A 21,088-nucleotide genomic window follows, 5' to 3' on the forward strand; every position below is an offset into this window, starting at 1 on the left:
AAATCCAACTGCTGGTTTCCCATTGCCACTCTCCAGTGAAATTTTCATTTTGAAATATTGGACTTCTCCTCCTTCCTCCTTTTGGAGTGTTCTTTTCTGTGTGTGTGTGTGTGTGTGTGTGTGTGTGTGTGTGGTTGAGAGAGAGAGAGACGATGTGCCTCTGAAGTTCTGTTTTGGACAACCTATTTGTGACATGTTGATCAGCTAATTTTTTGTGCATTTATACTGCCTATTCTCCTCCTGTACAAATAAAAACTCAACTACGTGTCATCTGCGATTGCGGCTCCATGTTTGAATTATTGCCCGGCCCTTGATCTTGACTTGGTAGATCTCGGCATGCCATCAACTTCAAAAGTAGATCTTGGTTAAAAAAAGGTTGGGCACCCCTGACCTAAACAAAGACCATGTCATGACTAAGACCAGAGTGTATCAAGACTGAGACAACAGCACGACTTTGAGGGATCAAACAAGGATCAAGGAATTGCGAGACAGAGTTAAGATCAAGATCAGATAGTATATAGCCTACCTAGGTGGCTAATATGTAGATAATCTTTGCCTTTGGGCAAGGCATGGTCTCAAGCCTTGCACTGCAGAATTTTCACACTGCTATGGCTTTCTATTGGATGCTGTTTGCAGATGAAGTCTTTGTGGTGGTTTGTTCGAGACAGAGACAAGGCACAGTAAAAATGCAGACTTTGGAAAGATCAAAGTCCAAGTGACAAAGACCAATCTCACACTGACACAGGCAGTCAGGAGTTAACTGTACTTCCTGTGTGTTAAACCGATAAATCATTGTCAGTTTGCATCATCACCAACCAGTCTGTAGTATGACTTTGCGTTTTTAAATACCACACTTGAGGGTGATGCATTGTATTGTGCAACTGTGCAAGAAAGTATTGTGCATGCCACGCTTTCCAATGGTGATGAGTAAACATACAGTAGTGCAGTATATAGTAAATAGGGGGAGATATTTGGACACATGCATGCAGAGATAATGTTTACTATTGTCACCATCTTTGTTGTTTGTCATGTTAGCGAGCTGATGCTAAATAGCACTTAGCACAGTCAGACAGTTGGCAAGTCATTTTACTATGGTCGTACCTTTGACTGAATTAAAGTTTTGTGCATAGTTAGTTATGAGTCAAAGTATTGGACAGTTACAATTCATCCCATGGGGAACATGAATGTGTGTTCTAAAATTTCAAGGCAATTCATCCTATAGTTGTTGACTTACCAAACATATTTAACCTGATGATGGCATTAGAGAGAAAGTCGGGGGTTCACTGCTGGTATTAGGATTCATCATCTGGGAAACATGAATGTTTGTACCAAAAGTTAAATTCATTTTCTCCAGAAAATGTTTGTTCCATTCAACACTTTCATGTTGTAAGGTCTAATACCCACGTATTTCCTGTTGTTTCCTGTTTCTGTTATTGCTTGTGAAGTCCCCTGTAACTCGAAGGCTCTGAATGTTTTCAGAAATCCGGTTTCAACACTTTTTTTTTAGCTGCCTCCATTCTTCCAGAACTGTCTCCAAATAGACTCTCACACTGCCTTTAAGGTTCATTTTGCCTCAGTGTGCAGTAATGGAAAAAGGGAAAATAGTCCCATTAAGTAGATAATTAGCTGCACGTTAGAAAAACCTGCAGTACACATGCTGTTTATCATGCTGTGCCGCGAGTCAAGGCAGCGGTTTTTCATGTGTCTTAAAAGAACTTTTCAAAGCATTTGACTTTTGAGAGATTAGGCAAAAAGGACACAGCATTGACGGTACTGACTAGGAAATAAAGGTCTAATGTCTAAAGAACAACTGGATGCCTCTCACAGCTGCAACAAAAGTGCTTCATTACACCCACTATGTAAGTCTAAAGGTGCAAACAACATACTATAGCTATTTACAGTAGACTTAATGAATGCCTTAGGTTGAGACAGTGTATGGAGTCCATGAGGAAAGCTCCTGAATAATTCAAAATAGAGTTCATCCCCAATTGAGCGTGAATGTGTTCTGCAACTTTCTCTAATATGGTCATCAAGTTTTGATATATGTGAGGTAAAGACAACTTTTTGTCCCTGAAGGTAAGGTAGGTACAGAAAAAGCGGTCATTAGAAACTTAGTGATTGATCCTCTGGGGACTATGACTTTTTAAAGTGAATTCCATATATAACTGTCCAGAACTGCTACAAACACAAACCTTTACAGAGAGAAGGAAACTGCCCAGAGCAGTGTTCATGTAATCAGGGAGCGCTAATCAACAAATAAAAATAATGAGCATCATCTTGCATCATTAGCACCGCGTCTCTGCCAGCAATGTTAGCTAAGGTTAGCAGTTCTTTGAAGGAAGAAAATCCATACCGTCCCACTAAATTGTTGTGGTTACACAAAACCCAAGAGGAACCTCAAAAAACATGCAGCACATTTGTCAGTCTGTTGGGCACTTTGTGTGGAATCCATTAGCCTTGTAATAGACAAGAACAACATCATTTGACTGTACAACTGCAGCACAGGGCCCCACAGTGTCACCTCCAGAAGTTCTCTGATGATACAGCCATCGATGGAGTATCAGAAGGAAATGAGCAGGAGACTTCATTGACTGGTGTAATCTCAACCACCTTCACATCAACGCCAGCAAAACAAAGGAGATGGTGATCGACTTCTGAAGGAACACGCCTCAGACCAGACCAGTGAACCAATACAGGGATTAGATATGCAGATGGTGGGAGCATACAAATACCTGGGTGTTCACCTGAACAACAAACTGGACTGGTTGGACAACACAGACGTCTTGTACTAGGGTCAAAGTCGTCTCCACTTACTGATGAGCCTGAGGTCCTTTGGAATGTGCAGGACTCTGTTAAAAACCTTCTATGACACTGTGGTGACATCTGCATTATTCTATGCAGCTGAGGAGAGGGAAGCACGGAAAGGGACAGAACAAGACTCAACAAACTCTAGACTCCATAGAGGAAGTAGGGGAGAGGAAGTTCATGCATGACTGTGGAGACCTTAAACAGCTCCTTCAGCTACAGACTGCTACTCCCACCATGTAAGAAGGAGATCTACCACAGGTCCTTCATTCCAGCAGCTGCCAGACACCAGCATGACTGTGAGTATTTTCTTATCAACCTTGTGTATATGAGGGGATTTCCCTGGTGTGGGATCATTAAACTCTATCTTATCTTACAAATTATCGACTGTAGAATACACACACAACCAGAGCTAGACCAATACCAGCTCATTGCAGATATATCAGTATTGTGTATGTAAAAAAATCAAAATTCTTACACTAATAAATGAAGAGAAACAGAGAGCAGAGGTAATTATAATTAGATTTTGTCAGTTAATTAAGACCTGATCAACAGAAATGTGAGCAGGTGTGAGTATGACTAATCAGGCAGGTCAAGAGTCTGTTGGACCACCATCACTACAGACATCCATCTATCAGCGGTGCTGTTCACGATGGAGTGAGATTGAATTAGATGACAGAGAGAAGTCAATGCTGCCGTGGCGCACACATACACAAACACACACTAATACACACATTGTAATGAGGCAGAGGTTGTTTGCGGCGCGTAAGCAGAGAGGAGAAAGTCTGCAATTGTAAACATGATTATCTCTAATCCAACGCACTCCACTGCTGTAATAGCTGAATGTGTGTGTGTTGGTTTCTGACCTTAGACGGATGAAAAATGACAAAAAAAGCTGCAGGCATGCCAAAACACGAGCTGAAAGAAACACAACTGTGTGTTTGTATATGAATATCCTCCAGTGTCGGAGCATGTCTGCGTACATTCGTTCTGCTGCGTGTTCGAGTGCGGATGTGTTTGTGCCGTCTGTGTGTGGGTGAGATGAGAGGCTGAAATAAGTGCCATTGATCCAACCAATTACAGCTCAAAGAGCGGCGGAGAGACAGTCACTGCTGTTGGAATGCATAGAAACATCTCCTGACAGATTACAGTTGACTTTTTCCACTTGTGTTCTGCTGCTGTTAGCACCGACACTAACTGTCTCTTAGATGGTGAAGCTGTCGGTGTCACCGTTTAGGTGCACAGGTAATCAAACTGAAGCTGCTACATATTCATTTAACCGGTGACATTCTTTTAGTCTGTAGGTCCTTCCGTTTTGTTTTTGTTCAGTTCGGTGCTCTGTGCTTGCCGGCACTTTGTGCCATACTCCACCTGTCAATCAAATACAGCGCAGCAAGCACCTGTGTGGTCCTCTTTCACAAGTGTCTGCTGTTGGTGTGACTGCTTTCTTTAGCTGATTGAGCAGGCGGGATGCGTGTTTTAGGAGTTAATCACATAACAAAGTCAAACATCAGAAATAACATCCATTGTTTCCAGCGTCTCAAATGCGAGCTTTGCTTATTTTCTATATCATTAGCACAGTGTGATGAAGAAAACACACATTTAGCACAGTGGAGACTGCTGAATCAATTGAATTCTAGGGGCAGCCTTTACTGGTTTGGTCCCTTGATCAATGAAATACAATCAAGTGACGTCTAGAAACAACTTCCAGCCCAACAATTCACTGAATCATCTGAACTGGACTTCTGCACTTATTCGACACGCGCTCATTCAGAACAGGTTCAAAACTGGACGATTGCTCCGCCTCCAGTGTTTTCTCCAAAACTCCAAAATCTGTTTAACTTTGGACAAAACACAGAACCTGCCTCGAGCCCTGGGGAATTCTGACATTTTATGGACTGAACTAGTTAATTGACAAAGTGATGGAATTATGGAAATGGAAAGAAATCAATGACATAAATGGAAATAATTATTTACATCTCTAATGACTGCCTATGCTCATCTCATTTTTCTTTGTCACATCTATGCATTGTGCTCTCTCACTGTGGCCATGACTGCGGCGGCAGCCAATGAAATCAGTGTATGAGGTATGTAGTGTAAAAACGCCTTGAGTCAGAAGACTAGAAAAGTACCAACCATCCATTCATGTGTTTTTAAATAATAAAAAAAACAAACATTTGTAAACATTACATTATAAATATTTGTGTCACATTCCAAATAAAAATGATTGAGAACATTTTTTTGTAGGAAATGAGAGATGCAGTGTTTATGAAGCAGTCCATATTCATAGCATAACACAATACTAATGTTTTAACTTAAGAAGAATTCAGAAATCATTTTCGCCCTCAGCCAGTCTGTAGCTTTGCTGTCTGTTCTTATGAACTGCAGTCTTTAAGATTATAACGCTGGATCAAACCTGCTAGTAAAGACAGAATTGAAGCCATCTTTGCTGAGGTCAATAGTTATCTTTTTATTCAAATTACCTTTGAGGTACAACTAGCGCTGTTTTGTTCTCTAGTTGGTCCTGTTGCAGGACAGTGATGATAGTGATGAGCACAGCTGTGGTTTTTACCCTTATCTCTCATTAAATAAGATTTGGTTCAGGTTCAGACATAAAATTCAGGAATAAAATTGCTGCCGTACATGTAAAGATTGCTTTTTTTCAGCAGTAGATATAACTTAAGAAGTACAATCCATCATTACATCAGCCTCCTAAAATCAGTGAAAATAAGCAGTGAGACATGTTAAACCGAATGATACTCGATATACTGGACTGCTGATGATTAACCATTCCATTTACGGCGTACCTCATGATGTGTGCGCTTCTCCTGCAAACAGCATCTCTTCTGTTAAGCTAAATCTGGCTCAGTATAGTTCAATTGATTTGCTCAGTGGAGGGAGGGGGGCACATACAGACCCCAGCTGGTCTGAGCCAACAGGAGAAAGAAGCAACGTTATTTTGGGGAATTTGCCGTCACGTGTCCGAGCTCCATTGTTACGCACTTGCAGCGGGGCTGTCAAGTCAAAGCCACTAAAAATAGAACCTAGGCTATTCCCCCAACCCCCAAAACTGACCCTGTAAAAGCTCAACAACAACAACTGCAATATCATTTTTTCCCCCAATAGGTATCTGGAGCCCATTCCAGCAAATATTCTACTCCTTTATTCGTCTCCAGTACAGCCCCAAGCTCTCAAACAAAGACTGCTGAAATAAATCCTCCACTTTAGACTTTTACTGTGACAGGAAATAATTAAATAATTGGACTTGTTTGTCCAGTAATTCATCCTGAAACGTGATTGTTAATCTTCAAGACGTTGTCATTGAGTTTAAATCTTGCAGGAAGTTCAACAAATAAAAACAAATCCAATTAAACACTTTGCCTGAAAATTTGCACTTGTTCAGAGAAGAATAAGTCCCAGATGCTCCACATGAGATTAAATATTTGTTTAGACGGATGCATGCACGTGTTGCCGCATCGGAGCATCTCCTTGGGTGTGTGTGCTTGTGTGTTTCTGTGCATGTGTGTTTCTGGCTTTGTGTATGACGAGAATGACTTGAAATTGAACTGATGATTGCGTCTGTGAAACAAAACAAAGATACAAGAGAGAGAGAGAGAGAGAGATCTAGAAACAGAAAGGAAAGCACAAAGAAGAAGCAGGAGACAGAAAGCGCTCCGGGGAGGAGGAGAAGGATAAACAGATGATAATGGAGCGACGGAGAGAGAGAGAGAGTGAGTGAGGCGTAAGGAGCATGTTGTGAAGGCCCCTTTTAGTGCAGGAAAGCAGGAATAATCCCTATTAAGGTAATTAGTGTTTCAGGAGATAAAGCGTAATTAAACAGAAACAGGCTGTAAACTATGTGCCGTCTAAATATAACTCATCTGTACTGATGTCAGTCTGCAGGATCCGACGTCTCCGCACCCCCAAACTGCAGGCAGGACGAGTGTGTGTGCATTAGATGGGGGCGGTGTGTTTACAATGAGATCAAGAGAATGCTTGGCAGGACGTCAGCCTTGTAAAGCTCCAGGATTCCACATGGAAAACACTCATGCACTCCGTGCCATGGGGAACACACACACACACAAACACACACACACACGCACAGACCGACAAGCTCGCAGAGAAAACAAACATACGGCATGAGAGCCTTTGGTACACACACCGAGAAAGAGATGAGCAAGACACACACACACAAACACACACACACACACACACAGAGGGAGACACTCACAGTCAGCGCTCGCTTTTAAGGAGAGCAGAGAATTTCTACCTGAGAGAAGTTTGTGTATTTTATCTTCATGACAATACACACACACACACACACACACACACACACACACACCTCTGTTTGTTTCCAGCTCCTCACCAGAGGGATTGCTGTTCATTTCTCATCTTCACTTCAGCTCCTCAGTAGCCAGCTCTCCTGAGATAGTGTGTGTGTGTGTGTGTGTGTTTGTGTGTGTGTGTGTGTGTAAAGGTGAAGGGAAGTGGTCACAAAATGGTTTCCTTCCACCGGAAATGTAATATTTCTATCATCATACAGTTTCTAAGCAGCAGAGTAGCCAGCAGCCATGTTAGCAGCTCTGTGCAGCTCTATTTTAAAGGTCCAGTGTGGAACACTTAGCAGCACCTAGCGGTGTAGTTGCTATCTCCTTCCTAGCATGGAGGAGGTCCCATCTAGAGTCAGTGTTTAGTTTGTCTGTTCTGGGCTACTGTAAAAACATGGCGGATCAACATGGTGGACCCCGTGGAAGAAGACCCGCGTGTCTGGAAATAAAAGGCTCATTTAAAGGAACACAAACATAATGAGTCTTATTTTCAGGTGATTCTTCACTAATCTGACACACTGCACCTTTAAGACACAGTTGTGCTCTGATGCTAACATGCTGATGTTTAGCAGATAGTGTGTTAGCATGCTAAAACAGCTGAGGCTGATGGGAATGTCATCTGTTTTGCACGATTCTGGTCATAGCTCAACATATAGAACACTTTAAAAAAAAAATGACTTGATGATGTATGGATGATGGTGGTTTATGAAACGTGAATGTCTAAACCAAATGTGATGTGATGGTAATAAATATTGCATGCATACTTCCTACATCCTGTGAAATAGTCAAACAGAAAACTGTATGTCCTGTTTGGCATCATGGAGGTTTGTGCAAAATGTCATCATAATCTGTCTGATAGCTGTCAGCAGATATCGGTCTGCCTTCCCTGGGGCCGTGCTGCGAGCACAGCTTACAATTCTAACAAATCTAATCTTAAACCTTAAATCTCATTTATCTCATGTGTTTTGGTTGTGTGTGCGTGTGTGTGTTTGCAGAGAATCTCACATAACATTCGGCCATCCATCGGCAATATGTTTTGTGCACATTTAAACTCAACTACCTCTCGTGGTTAGCCGTGAATTATAATTTTTGAAAAATCTTGACTGTTGACTGTCTTTGACTGGCTGCAAGTGATCAACTCTATGATGTACGTGGTGGTCGCGTTCTTTTGGTGTCATTTTCACTTTAAAACTGACATTTCTGTCTTTGTCTGACATTTGTCTCCGCATAGCACCTTGATAATGAAGAAGAAGAAGAAGATATACTTTATTAATCCCACGACGGGGAAATTCTTTTTACGCTCACACTACACTTTTATTTTACATGCATTTTAACCCAGATTTTTGGTGGAGTGATAGGCAGCCCCCCTGAGAAGCACCCAGTGAGCAGTTGGGGGGGATCGGTACCTTGCTCAAGGGCACCTCGGCAGTGCCTAGGAGGTGAACTGGCACCTCTCCAGCTACCAGTCCACCTTCCATATTTGGTCCATGAGGGACTTGAACCCTCTGGTTCCCAAGCCATGTCCCTATGGACTGAGCTACTGCCGCACCTGCACATCACCTCCCCTTCACTCTGCTGCTACGCACACACATGCCCCCAGAGTCCAGTAATGCTCGGACTGCAGGTATACCTGCAGACAAACTGGAAGGCTGGATCATAAAAATAAACATTCTGATTAACAGCGGGTGGATTGAAGGTGGCTGAAATAGAGTGAAGCGTCTCCCCATTAAGAGAGACACTGTGCACATTTACACACGAGGCTCAGCAGCAACAACTGCATTGATTATTTAAATCACCCAACACACTGACAAGATCAGTCGGGATCTAATGTTAATGAATGTTCTGTGTTCTTCTTCACATCCAAAAGGTCACACACACACACACACACACACACACACACACACACACACACACACACACACACACACACACACACACACACAGTCCAGGTCCATACAGTGAAATAGTAAAGCAGCTGTCCTCCTGATAAATCCTGAGCTCCGTCAGAGCTGTTTGCAGACATTTATTGCAGAAGATTAAAGTTTTATTTGGTTTCCTCTGCAGAGTCCTCTCTGTCCTGTCAACTTCAGAACTACACTTTTTATTTTGCCTCTTCAGTGTCCCATGATGTTTGCTGCAGTGACATCTCTGTGCACATGGAAATGTTTGAAATAGCTGAAAGCCGCCTCTCTAATCATTAAAGTACATTGTTATGTGTAAATACTCATAAATCAATACAACACACAATAAAAATTCTCTTTTGGAATTTGCGATGGACATTTCTCACATTTTATAGACCCAAAAATGAAAAACTATTCGATAATGAAAATAAAATAATTTGTTGCAGCCAGAAGAAATGTGGACCTTCAACATGTTGAATTCTCTCTGTACACTCACACATCACACGTTCTGCCTGTGGAGTGAACTCACTCTCTCTGCTCAGCCATTTAAACAGCAGTTCAGTCATGTATCACATGCATTAGTGAAGCTGGTTTAACGGGACCGCTCACTCTCACTGACTGAATGATGGGAAGAATCTTCATGTGTCGCCATGTGCGGGCTCTCGCTCTCATTTGTAATCTAGTGAAGCAGCGACAGCACACTCCCCCAATCAGCTGCACAAAATATCATTTGCATGTTCAGAAGAGAATTTCATTTTTTTGCCATCACTGAACAAGACTCTGACATACTTTAACTCTTTGGACAGAAGGCGAAGCTCTCGATTTTCCGGTCAATCTACGTTCCAACCCTCACCTATGGTCATGAGCTTTGGGTAGTGATCGAAAGAATGAGATTGTGGATACAAGTGGCTGAAATGAGCTTCCTCCACCGGTTGGCCGAGCTCAGCCTTAGAGATGAGAGACGAGAGTGAGGAGCCCGGACTTCCGGAGGGAGCTCGGAGTAGAGCCGCTGCTGCTTCATGTTAAAAGGAGCCAGATAAGCGGAAGACCATGGATGGATGGATGGATGGATGGATGGAGAAAAGAATTTGTCTTCAATAAGCCAAGAATCGAAGCCCTGAACTGAACTGATGTGCTCAAACACCACAGACTAGGAACAGATTAAACTACTCGATTTGTTGAATGTTGAATTTGTAAAATGAACCATGTACAAACATATACTAAAATTAACATTAAAACTAGATCTGAACTCAGGATAAGGCCTCAAATACATATAAATTAATTAGAAGTAGTAATAAGTATAGCACCACATGGTGAACCTAGAGTCTACAGGCCCTTTGGAGGTTGGCTTTTTTCAAAATAAAAGTCATTACTGTAGACTGATTTATAATTGTACAAATTGAATCAAATGAATCTATTAATGATTTAATCTAGTGTAACACACAAATCACACCAACAGTCCAAAACTACATCCATAAACTGCAGCCACACCTGATACTTCATCTGCACACTCTGCTTCATCTCTCAGAAAGCTCTGCAACATCTTTTACATCTCTCAGCTGCTCTTACCTGGTTCAGTGCAGTTCTTTTCAGGCTCAGAGTAGAGGTTGGACTCGTTGTCATAGACTTCTTGTAGAAGGTGACGACTCTCCCACCTTGCCCCCTCCATGACCACCGGGCCGGAGTCATGATATCCTGAGAGAGTCAAAGACAAAGAGAAAGATATGGTGAGATGGTTCCACACAGAACATATAATCAATGGCAGCTCTGTTGCAGAGCAGCTGGCTCGGTGAAAGACAGCGAATGCATCCTGTTGCATTCAGCAACCCAGCTCTTCATACTGGTTGTGATCTCTACAGATGAAGTGACTTTTCATTCTTAAAATAGATTCATGTTGTGTTGCTGCTTTAAACGCGCCCTGTTGTGTTGCTGCTTTAAACACGCCATGTGCACAAACAGAAGCTCTCAGTTCCGTAGTTAATTGACATTCCTGAATACTTCGTCCTCACTCCTCCACCCCCTCCGCCCCCCTCTCCCCACAGAACAAAGGCAGATGAGACATGCATCTTGTGTCACCACGTTCGCTCCTGCGGGAGCATTCGTACGGCAGCACGCTGAGCACCGCGAGGCCAATCATTCCAGCTCAGTCATCTGGGTCACAGTATCCTCAAGCGCCCCCATCTCCAACCCATCTCCTCTCCCACCATGCAACAGGCCCTGACTTTAGGTGCAGAGCACGCCGGGGCTTCTATAAATAGCACCGCGGCTCGGCTATATTTATCAAAACGCAGAAACATGAAACGTTTTGCAAAGAGCTATGTCACAGGCAGCCGGAAGAACAGATAGGCTGGAACAGGATGCTGTGGAGTGATGATTGTAGTACGGCTGTATTATGGTGGATATGTGCTCGGAAGCATATGTTTGGCTAATAACTGTGAACACAAACAACTACCCTGGAGCTAAAAGACCAGAGCTAAGTCTTAGAGAAACTGTGTTCTCTCCTCAGAGGGGTTTCATTGGATCTACTTTAGTACAAAGCAGGGTTAAGACATACATACTACAAGACGACATAAATGAGCCCCTTGTCTTCAAATCTTAAGTATAGAGACTCATGAATATTCATGACTAAATAAGCAAAAATCAAAGTGAAACAGAGTTTAACAATCAAAAATTCTGCTAATGTTCAAGTCTGTGTTATGCCTGTGTTAGTCCCCTGGGCACATCTCCGTCACGTTGCAGACATTGTTTTGGTCTCTTCTTCACTGGAATTTAAACGGCATCTCATAAGCATTTAAACAGCAGACTTTGTTAAGATTTGGTCCTTTTTTTCTTGGCTTGCATGTTTCTGAATGTATAAATATGCTAAGTTGTTGGCTATTTTTATGATTGGAAATTTGCGCAGGGTGTTTTATTTTGAAAAACGGCTAGATTCTCTATGGTATTTCTGTGTCTGACTTCCTGTCAGCTCAATCTGCTCTATGCAGATTGACACGGGCTGCATATTCTTGGCAGAACTGAGCGGAGACCGCAATAGAACTGATGGGGTTTGAAACATTGACTAGGAATGGCTGAGATTAGCTCTGTGGTGCACACGGAACATGTTATAACTGTGGATAATTTAGGCTTTAGTGTGATCGTTTGATCAATCAAGCATCATCACTTTCCATCAGCACCTTCCTGCAGATGCTTTTTGATCATTCTGACACCTGACTTGTTGAAATCTCTGTGTTTGCTAATGTTTTTCTGCATTTCTTGGAGTGTTGCTGACAACTGTCATCAGTGTCTTTGTGCAGGGGACAAACACATTTTTTCCATCCTCTAGCAAAGGTCAAAAACTCCACAGCTTTCTTTGTTTTGTTTTTTTCTTTTGTATTTTGTGGATCCACTGTTAATTTGAACACTCTATAAACCACATTACACCTGTGGGATTTAAATTCATAGCAGAGCTGTTGTGTTGGTTTACATCAGATTGCACAGTTGTACGTAATGAGGTGGCCTGCGAGTGTATACTGGTATCACAATTTGCATGTACGGTGATGGAGGATTTTATGCAAAACTCTCATTAGAAAAAAGAAAACTGCTGAGGGTGCTCTGTGAGCAGCGACACTGTTTCTGTCGAGATGCGTCTGTTGAATTATTTAAATGTGCTGTCATTTTTCAATTCTGTGAGCAAATCCCATTCGCCTCCATCGTACTGAGACAGATAGCTCAAAACCTGGAAAAATAACCGCATCTGCACGACTCCATACAATTAGAGGTGCACGATCAGAGCCTTGCGTATCAGCTGCGAAAGGAAACGTGCTTTTTGTATTAAAACAAACACAGAGTGCAGCTGTGCGCTGACACTTGATTACAGTGTGTAGTTCTACAAAGAGAACTGAAGGGTGAAATGTGCCAAGCTGCATCACTGCCAAAGCGTCCATACAACTGTGACGCCTTTTGCCCTCTTACTGTATGCTCTTCCCCTGAGCCAATGCTTGTGTATATGTGTGTGTGTATGTGTGTGTGGCATTAGTAGAAGACACTAAACAACTTTACAGCTTGAAACATACTCCACAGGAATCCATTCTATCTCTTGTCATTACTTAAAAACTTGAATCTGTGCCCCCTTAGGTAGCCCACACACATACAAACAAACACACACACACAACATATATATATAGCGGAAGTAGACACACGGCTCATTTGTGTGAGATGCGTGCAGACACACATTTACACGCAAACACGAACAGACCTCTGTGAGTGTTTTGGGTGACTGGTAGTCCAGTGAGGCAGAATGCATTGTGCCTGCTGAGGTTACTATGGTGATGTGACGTAACAGATAAGAGGCAGGGGGGTGCATGACATAACCCTGAGAGACTCACGCACATGCACAGACACACACAACAATGACTAACCAAGTGAATGCTGTCGCACAGGTGACAAGCAGCTCTTCATTGGAGAGTCTGTAGAGAGGACAGGCCATGTTGATCAGGTTCAGGAGTAAAGCTAAAGATCTCCTATCTGTCTGTGAAGAGCTTTAAGTCCACATTAAATTCAAATCTTTAATGCTTTAATGCAAAGCAGTCTCCGGTTCTGCACCCACCTACTTGAACCCCCTCATACAGGCATGTGTTACCTCATTGCCACCATTGCGTTCCACCAGTGAACAACGCCTGGCTCTGCCACCTGAGTATACAACTCAGGGCAATCCAAACTTTTCTCGTCTATTGTTCCCCGTTGGTGGAACGTCCTACCAGTTCCTACCAGATCAGGGGCTCTCTACCCTCTCTACCTTTATAAAACTCCTGAAGACCTCCAGCTCTTCAGAGAGGACCTCCTCTCCAACACTACCAACACCTGGACATGCTAAAACTACCCCTCTCTACAACTGGACCTTGATTCTATGTGAGTAGTACTTATTTTTTGTGAGACACACGGTGGCGGCTGTGGCTCAGAGGAAGAGCGGGTCGTCCACTAATCAGATAAACGGCGGTTCGATCCCCGGCTCCTCCGGTCCACATGTAAGTGTCCTTACTGACCATACTAAACCCCAAATTACCCCAAAGGTGTATGAATGGTTAATTCCTCAAACTGCTGAACAGTTGCCACTGCAATCAGTGTATGAATGTGTGTGAATAGGTGAATGAGATATGTAGTGTAAAAGCGCTTTGAGTGGTCGGAAGACTAGAAAGGCATTATATAAGTACAGTCCATTTACCATAAAAGCATCAGCTAAATGACTAACCGAGGATGACACGTAATGGTTTTTGTCATGACATTTTGTTCAGTGCCATTGTCAGGAGAAACTTGACAAACTCTTTGGTCCATGTCAACACATCTCAAAATGGTAAATGGACTGTACTTATATAGCGCCTTTATAGTCTTCTGACCACTCAAAGCTCTTTATAGTATGTATCTCATTCATTCATTCACACATTCACACACTGATGGCATTGGCTACCATCTGCTCATCAGTCTGCAGCAATTGTCTTGAATTTTGCTTTGGATAATCATGGTCTGCAGTGGGTGAATTCTAATGTCAGTGATGACACAGATTAGAGATTATTATTAGTTCAAAGCATTAAGAAAGAAATGTTCTAAAATGGTCAAAATTTCCTTTAATGCCAATTTCACATTAAAATTTCCATTTGTACAAAACGATTTATAACATCTGATCGAGGATTCACACTCTGCCCTGGGCATTCCATTACCTTTTTTCTGGTACCATCTTTAGGTCAAATTGTCAACTCTGTACACAGGATTGCAAAGAATAACATTTCATTGAAATTTGGTAAGCACTCATCAATTAAACTATTCTGATTTGGCTGGATTGGTTACCAGCAAACCCAGAGAATGAGTTCAAAATAGTACAAAATACAGTATAATACATTTTTTTTGGCTACTTGGGGGCAACATTCCATCAGTGTATCTGTATTTTGAAGTATCACATAGAAAAGGTTGAAGGAAACAAAAAATATTTCGAAAAATTCCAAAAGGCTGGTTTAGACGTAGCAACATTGAAGTCACATGGCTAATCAGCTGTCTCCTCATGGCTCTTATGGCTCTACAAAACATCCATGATGACTCCAGACAGATCTAATGGAATCTCCCTCACATAAAGCAAATGTCTGATTTACATCCTGTTTTCATTGTATTCAGTATGGAAAATCTTGGTGAAATTTGACACCATAAAAATTACCGTGTCTCAGTAGATTATCAGGATATGTAATAACAGCCTCATCCAAGCTTGTAACGTAGGCATCAAGAATGAAAGCATGGCGGAAAGTGCATGAAACGGAACCGAAGGCACCCAGTCCACTGAGCGGAGCCAACACAATGTAAGGCGATGTGAAATAATGTAAACATGTTCATTAATGTTAGGAAGAACATCTGGTGATATTTATATAGCGAGTTAAAAACGTGAGTCGATATTGACAGCGAGTTATGCTGTCTGTAACTTTACCTCTAGGAAATAAAATAAAACGCTGTTTTGTTAATTTAATTCACTACTCACAGTGTTGGCCCATCACACAAAAACATACACTCATTTTCTCATTCAGGCTCCTTTCTCTCACACAGGAACATTTCTTATGTGTGAATTTTCCTATGTAATGATGACCATTAGATGGCATGTTAATGTCTATATTACTGTTAGTTTATGAAGGTTATGAATTCTAAATTACCTTTTTGTTGCTGTCTCCTTTTGAGATTTTGGCTTCTAATTAGGGATGCACTGAAATGAAAATTTTCGGCCGAAACCGAAACCGAATAAAAATTAAATGGTTAGCCGAATACTGAAACCGAAACCGAATATGGAATGAGGTTGTTAAATTCTTCACTATTTTTTTTACTATTGCATAAATAGCCTAGAATAAATTTGTAGACATTTTTTTTCAAAGAAAGTAAATGTTTATTTAATATCCTTCAAATATTCCAGTAGAATTTTCAGTTAGTATAATTATTATTTCATTTATATTGTTAGGAAGCCCATGTTGTTTTAATCACTGTTAATGTGTTCTTGAAAGAAATACTATTTAGTTTTATTATATTTCCGGTGAATTTCAATTTTTCCCACGTTAATGAACGCATAATAGTCATTCCGACGGTCATTGAACGCACCTCGCATGTGTGAGACGCCGTAGTTTAGAGAGAAGTATATAGCTCCTCTAAAGAGCAGTGTATGATGTATTTCCTGCCTGTGTTTTTCCTATATCCTGCATCGTGGGTTTATTGTGTGTGAATGAGAAAAGAATCAGCAACCCTGGCCAGATCACCGCGCACATTGTTTCATTGCATCAATTGCGTCACGCCACTATTCGGCCACTTCACCGAAAGCCAAATATTCGGTCGAATACTTTCGGTTGCCGAATATTCGGTGCATCCCTACTTCTAATGTTTTAGTATGATAAGAAAATCACAAGATTTCGTGAAATTATTTCAATGTATGTGTTTTTTGGACATCAGCAATTAAGAATACCGTGATAATATCATTAACTGTGATAATTTGGTCACTATAATCAGGATGTCAAATTTTCCATATCATTACATTCCTAGAAGACCACTGACTTATCCGTTCATTATTTTTGTGATGTTAGAGTCACTATATCTTCTGTTTCAAGATCATTTTGCACGATTATTTGTAAAAATCAAAAAGCAAGTGCAGTGAAACAACAGTATTACTGAATGATTTGTCTATTGCACGTCTGTCCGTCCTGGGAGAGGGATCCCTCCTCTGTGGCTCTTCCTGAGGTTTCTTCCACCTTTTTTCCCTGTTAAAGGTTTTTTGTGGGCAAGTTTTTCCTCACTGGAACCGAGGGTCTAAGGACAGAGGGTGTCACTCCCTGTACAGATTGTAAAGCCCTCCGAGGCAAAATGTGTTTTGTGACTCTGGGCTATACAAATAAAATTAGATTTGATTTGATTCCCAGATTCTGGGAGTAACACAGATGTGGCTGTGGCAGAACATATATTGCTGGATTCGGTTGAGACAAACTAGAATTTCTGGCGATACTGATGGCCAAGACTAGTCTTAGATGAGTCAGAGTGCAAAGACTAATAAGTCCAAGATAAGTCAGAGACAATAGAAATGTCCGGACAGCGCTTTTCATGATTTTCATCAAAATATTGATTAGGGCAACTTTAAAGACAGTCAGAGAAACTGTAAATAAAATTTTAAAAAAGTGTACAAATAGAAGGTGAATGAACGTAGGTGTATGCTGCTGGATTTCCCTCCAGATTGCAGACAGTATGGAGTCAGCCAAGATGTTCTCCACCTGCAGGAATCACCCACCTCGAAGATCTAGGCCAGCAGTGTGTGTGTGTGTGTGTGTGTGTGTGTGTGTGTGTGTGTGTGTGTGTGTGTGTGTGTGTGTGTGTGGAGAGAGAATACTACAGGGGAATCTTAAAACACCAGGAGAGCTGGAATAAATCGCAAAAATATTCTTGATACATCTTTCTCCCAGCTGCATTCATCCATCCACCCCTCTCTCTATCCCACATTGGCCAAAGTCCTATATCTATAGGTCCAAGCCGACCCCATAATGTCACATAACGTGGCCGCCCATCGCTCTTCACTGTCATGTTTAATTAGCTACTTTATCTTCATTAGCATCCCGTGGCAGGCATGTGTGTGTATGCATGTGAGTACATATATGTGCGTCCATGAAGACAAGTATGAGTCCTCATGTATCTGTGTACGTATGTTGGTGTGTGTATTTGTATATTGTATATGTGCGTGTGCAGGGCCCATCACAAGTCCTTTAACGTGCTGTGTGTATGTGTGTGTGCATGTGTGTGCGTGTGCTAGGAATTGCCAGCTACAACCTTGTCCCTGGAGAGAAAGGAATCAGGCCATGAGCACGTGGATCTTACTATACGGTGCTATAGCATGCCACACGTGATACCATCATCCTTGGCTTCTCATCATAGGACGTACAATATCTAGGTTACTGCTTTGTATGTATTATCATACAGTGCATACATTATACACAGATGCATCAGTATTCATACAGGATTACATTACTGGACATGTACATAAGCACTGTATTTCAGGCACGGTTGTTGGAGTCATTTCAAAGGAGTCATTTTGGTTATGTGTTGAGAATGAAGGACTGACTTCAGACTGACTAATAACACATTAGTGTGGGGCCCACTAATAATATTTTTAATTTAATCATTTACTTTATTAATCATGTAATGTTACACATATGAAATTATTTCTCCGCTTTTAACCCATCCAGCTGGCACGGACAGCTGTTGGAACACCCAGATGCCATATACACACAATGGACAGCAATATTACTATACTAATATTTATCTGCTTGGGAGCATGAACGTGTTTAGTAGATTAGTAGCAGTAGCAGTTTATTATTTGTTTTAGTCCAGTTTTTCCTGTGGGGAACAGAAATGCATATCAAAAGCTGATAGACAACTTGTCTCTGAATTTAATGTGTACAGGTTCAGGGCGAGTTCTTGAAATGCTAAAGTTTAACTGAAAGGTCACACAAAATAACTGAGGATCATCCTTAGGGGACCATGAATATCTGTATAGACACATGTCATAGCAATAATCAACAACATCCTGTGTTATTCCGGATTATTTAGCAACACTATACTGAATTCATCAAATGATCTTTACCTCCACTGCTCATTTTATAATAATAAGGAAATAAGCTCCAAATGTACCGTGTGACTGAGTCAGGCCACATATCTGACTTGCGTCAGATAGATGTCACAGCTGTGGCAGCGACACTTTCACTTGTCACTTTTTATTTCTTAACCTGACAAATTCTGAATGACAATATTTGACTCACTCCACTAACCCAAAGAAATGAGCATCAGCTGAAATCAGTAATAATCCAACCAATAAATAAATAGATCGTCTAAAGCAATTAAAACTGCTACTTTTCTACCGCTTTATAGCTTGCATGTCAGACTGGAACATGCTGTGTCTTGTGTCTATTAGTGAGTACATGTGGGAAGATGATGTGCCACACTTTACAGCCATGTGTGAAAACTTCACTGCTGCAGTACAGACACGTTGAATGTTGAGTCAAAATGAGAGCAGAGCGTCACAGTCGTGCTGGGGGCTAGTTCTTGTTACCTTCATTGGAATATTAGGGTAAGCCAATCAGAGGCAGAGTAGGGAGGGTCATGACATTGGTATCTGGAGCTCAATGTGAAATAGCCATAGTTCATTGACTGATCCACCCTAGAGTAAGAATGGGAACCAAGAACCGGTTTCCAAATCTCCAATAAATTGGAATAGTTTGCCGCTGAGCATATCGTTCCTATTACTGATGCCAGCATATTTTTTTCTGAGAGTTGCACATCGAAAAACAATGACGTCAACCTTGTGTGTCTACACTGCTGGAAACTTTCAATGGGAAACAATCAGAGTGGAGAGGAAGAAACCTCAGGTCAAGATTAAACACTAGATACTAAACACTAGTAATATGTTAAAAAATCTTTCTATACAATCTGTGCACCACGCCTTGACGTACGAGTGCCACTGCTTTCCAGCAGAGCAGCATGTCCATTACCGAAGGTAAATCTCCCGTTAGAATTTCAACTAGAACACTAGTGCCATAGATCTAAGACAATCTGTAGCTTTCATTATTTTTTTATTAATTTCTCATGAGTAATTTCTTATCAACCTTGTGTATATGAGCTGCTGTGACAAATACATTTCACCAGTGTGGGATCATTAAAGTCGTATCTCATCTTATCTTATCAACTGTCACTGACAGATATAACCTGAATGTGATCCCTGGTTTCAGAGTCAGCTACACAGTCCTGACAGGAAGCAGATACAAAGTTCCTTTTCTGTACCTGCTGGATGCTGGTGATATAGTGCTACACTTTACCATGCAGTTATTCATTATTTCAGAATCCAGTACAGTACATCACTTTCTGTATGTAGACTTGAATAAAATCAAAGTCTACTCTCAACAACATAACCCGAAATAAAAGCCAGAGCATGCACAGTCAGTAGCAGCACTTTTCCACACAGAAGCTACTTTCCTAGAGAGCGGAGCAGTCAATGCATTGCTGCTGCAAATCCTGACTGTCATGCTGCCAAATTCAGAAACACACTCAGCTACGTCCACTCAATATCTCTGAGCAAGAGCAGTGTAACATTCAGTCGGCACTTGTGTGACACACCTCACTCTCTTAGTCACATATCAGCTGAGCAGCTCACTGTGTGATCGCCCATCAATAAATCAATACGACTATGACATCCGTCCCCTGTGTGAAAGAAATGTGTCTCTGCTGTTGATGTCAAACAAGATTCTCCAGCGGGAACACCTACTGTATACAATCTTTAATAATTAATAATGATAACAATGATTCACTTTATTAATATAACACCATTTAAAGAGCACCAACTGCCTGGAGTGTTAACTATGTGGCATCCCCGTCACTCTGACATCTCTCCAACTAGTACAGTCTATAGGTCCTGAGGGTGTATTTCAGACTGTGTAATGAAAACAGTGTACAAATGAAACCTCCCTTAGCTGATTAATAAATCAATAATAATAATAACATTAAATGTTAAAATAAAACAAAGGAAAAAAACATAAAAGATCAATATATGCAAATCTTGTCAGATGGTTTCTTTAATTGTTGCTTAACAAACTTGACAGCTCGTTAATGGTCTCATTATCTGCCACTGTCAGACGCCGCTCACGCTGCGAGTGTGTATAGTTGCTGTCATCTCAGACATCTCTCACTCTCATGTCTCTTTTTGTCTGATGATTACAACCCAGGCGGGGGGGAAGAAGAGCCTCTCTCTGACCAGAGAAGAGGGGTCACACATGGGCGAATGGGTGTGGAAGCTTCAGGTTGTTTCCTTGATAGCAACATACATACACACGCATAACAGTCGGTTCACATTTCTCACCAAGCATTGCATATGAAAGTATTATTAGCTTAGCCATTAATTATTTTTGCCTTTGGCTGCCACTCATGAACGGCATCATTTATTTCTAACAGACGTTAAGCATTCTGTTGTCTCTTTCTCTATCAGAGTGCTTTCGTCACCAGCTACCATCATAAAACTGATATCTACCT

General features: G+C 41.4%; 1 protein-coding gene across 1 annotated transcript in view; it reads right to left on the reverse strand.

Moving 5' to 3' along the window:
• slc24a3 (solute carrier family 24 member 3) overlaps window positions 1–21,088 on the reverse strand; it is a 100,986-nt gene that overhangs the window by 53,562 nt on the left and 26,336 nt on the right. The window contains exon 2 of the mRNA XM_010749173.3: window positions 10,604–10,729. Coding sequence (XP_010747475.1) covers window positions 10,604–10,729 — 126 coding nt within the window. The remainder of the gene's footprint in view (window positions 1–10,603; window positions 10,730–21,088) is intronic.

The sequence above is a fragment of the Larimichthys crocea genome, chromosome III (genome assembly GCF_000972845.2).
Source record: "Larimichthys crocea isolate SSNF chromosome III, L_crocea_2.0, whole genome shotgun sequence".
Lineage (NCBI taxonomy): Eukaryota > Metazoa > Chordata > Actinopteri > Sciaenidae > Larimichthys > Larimichthys crocea.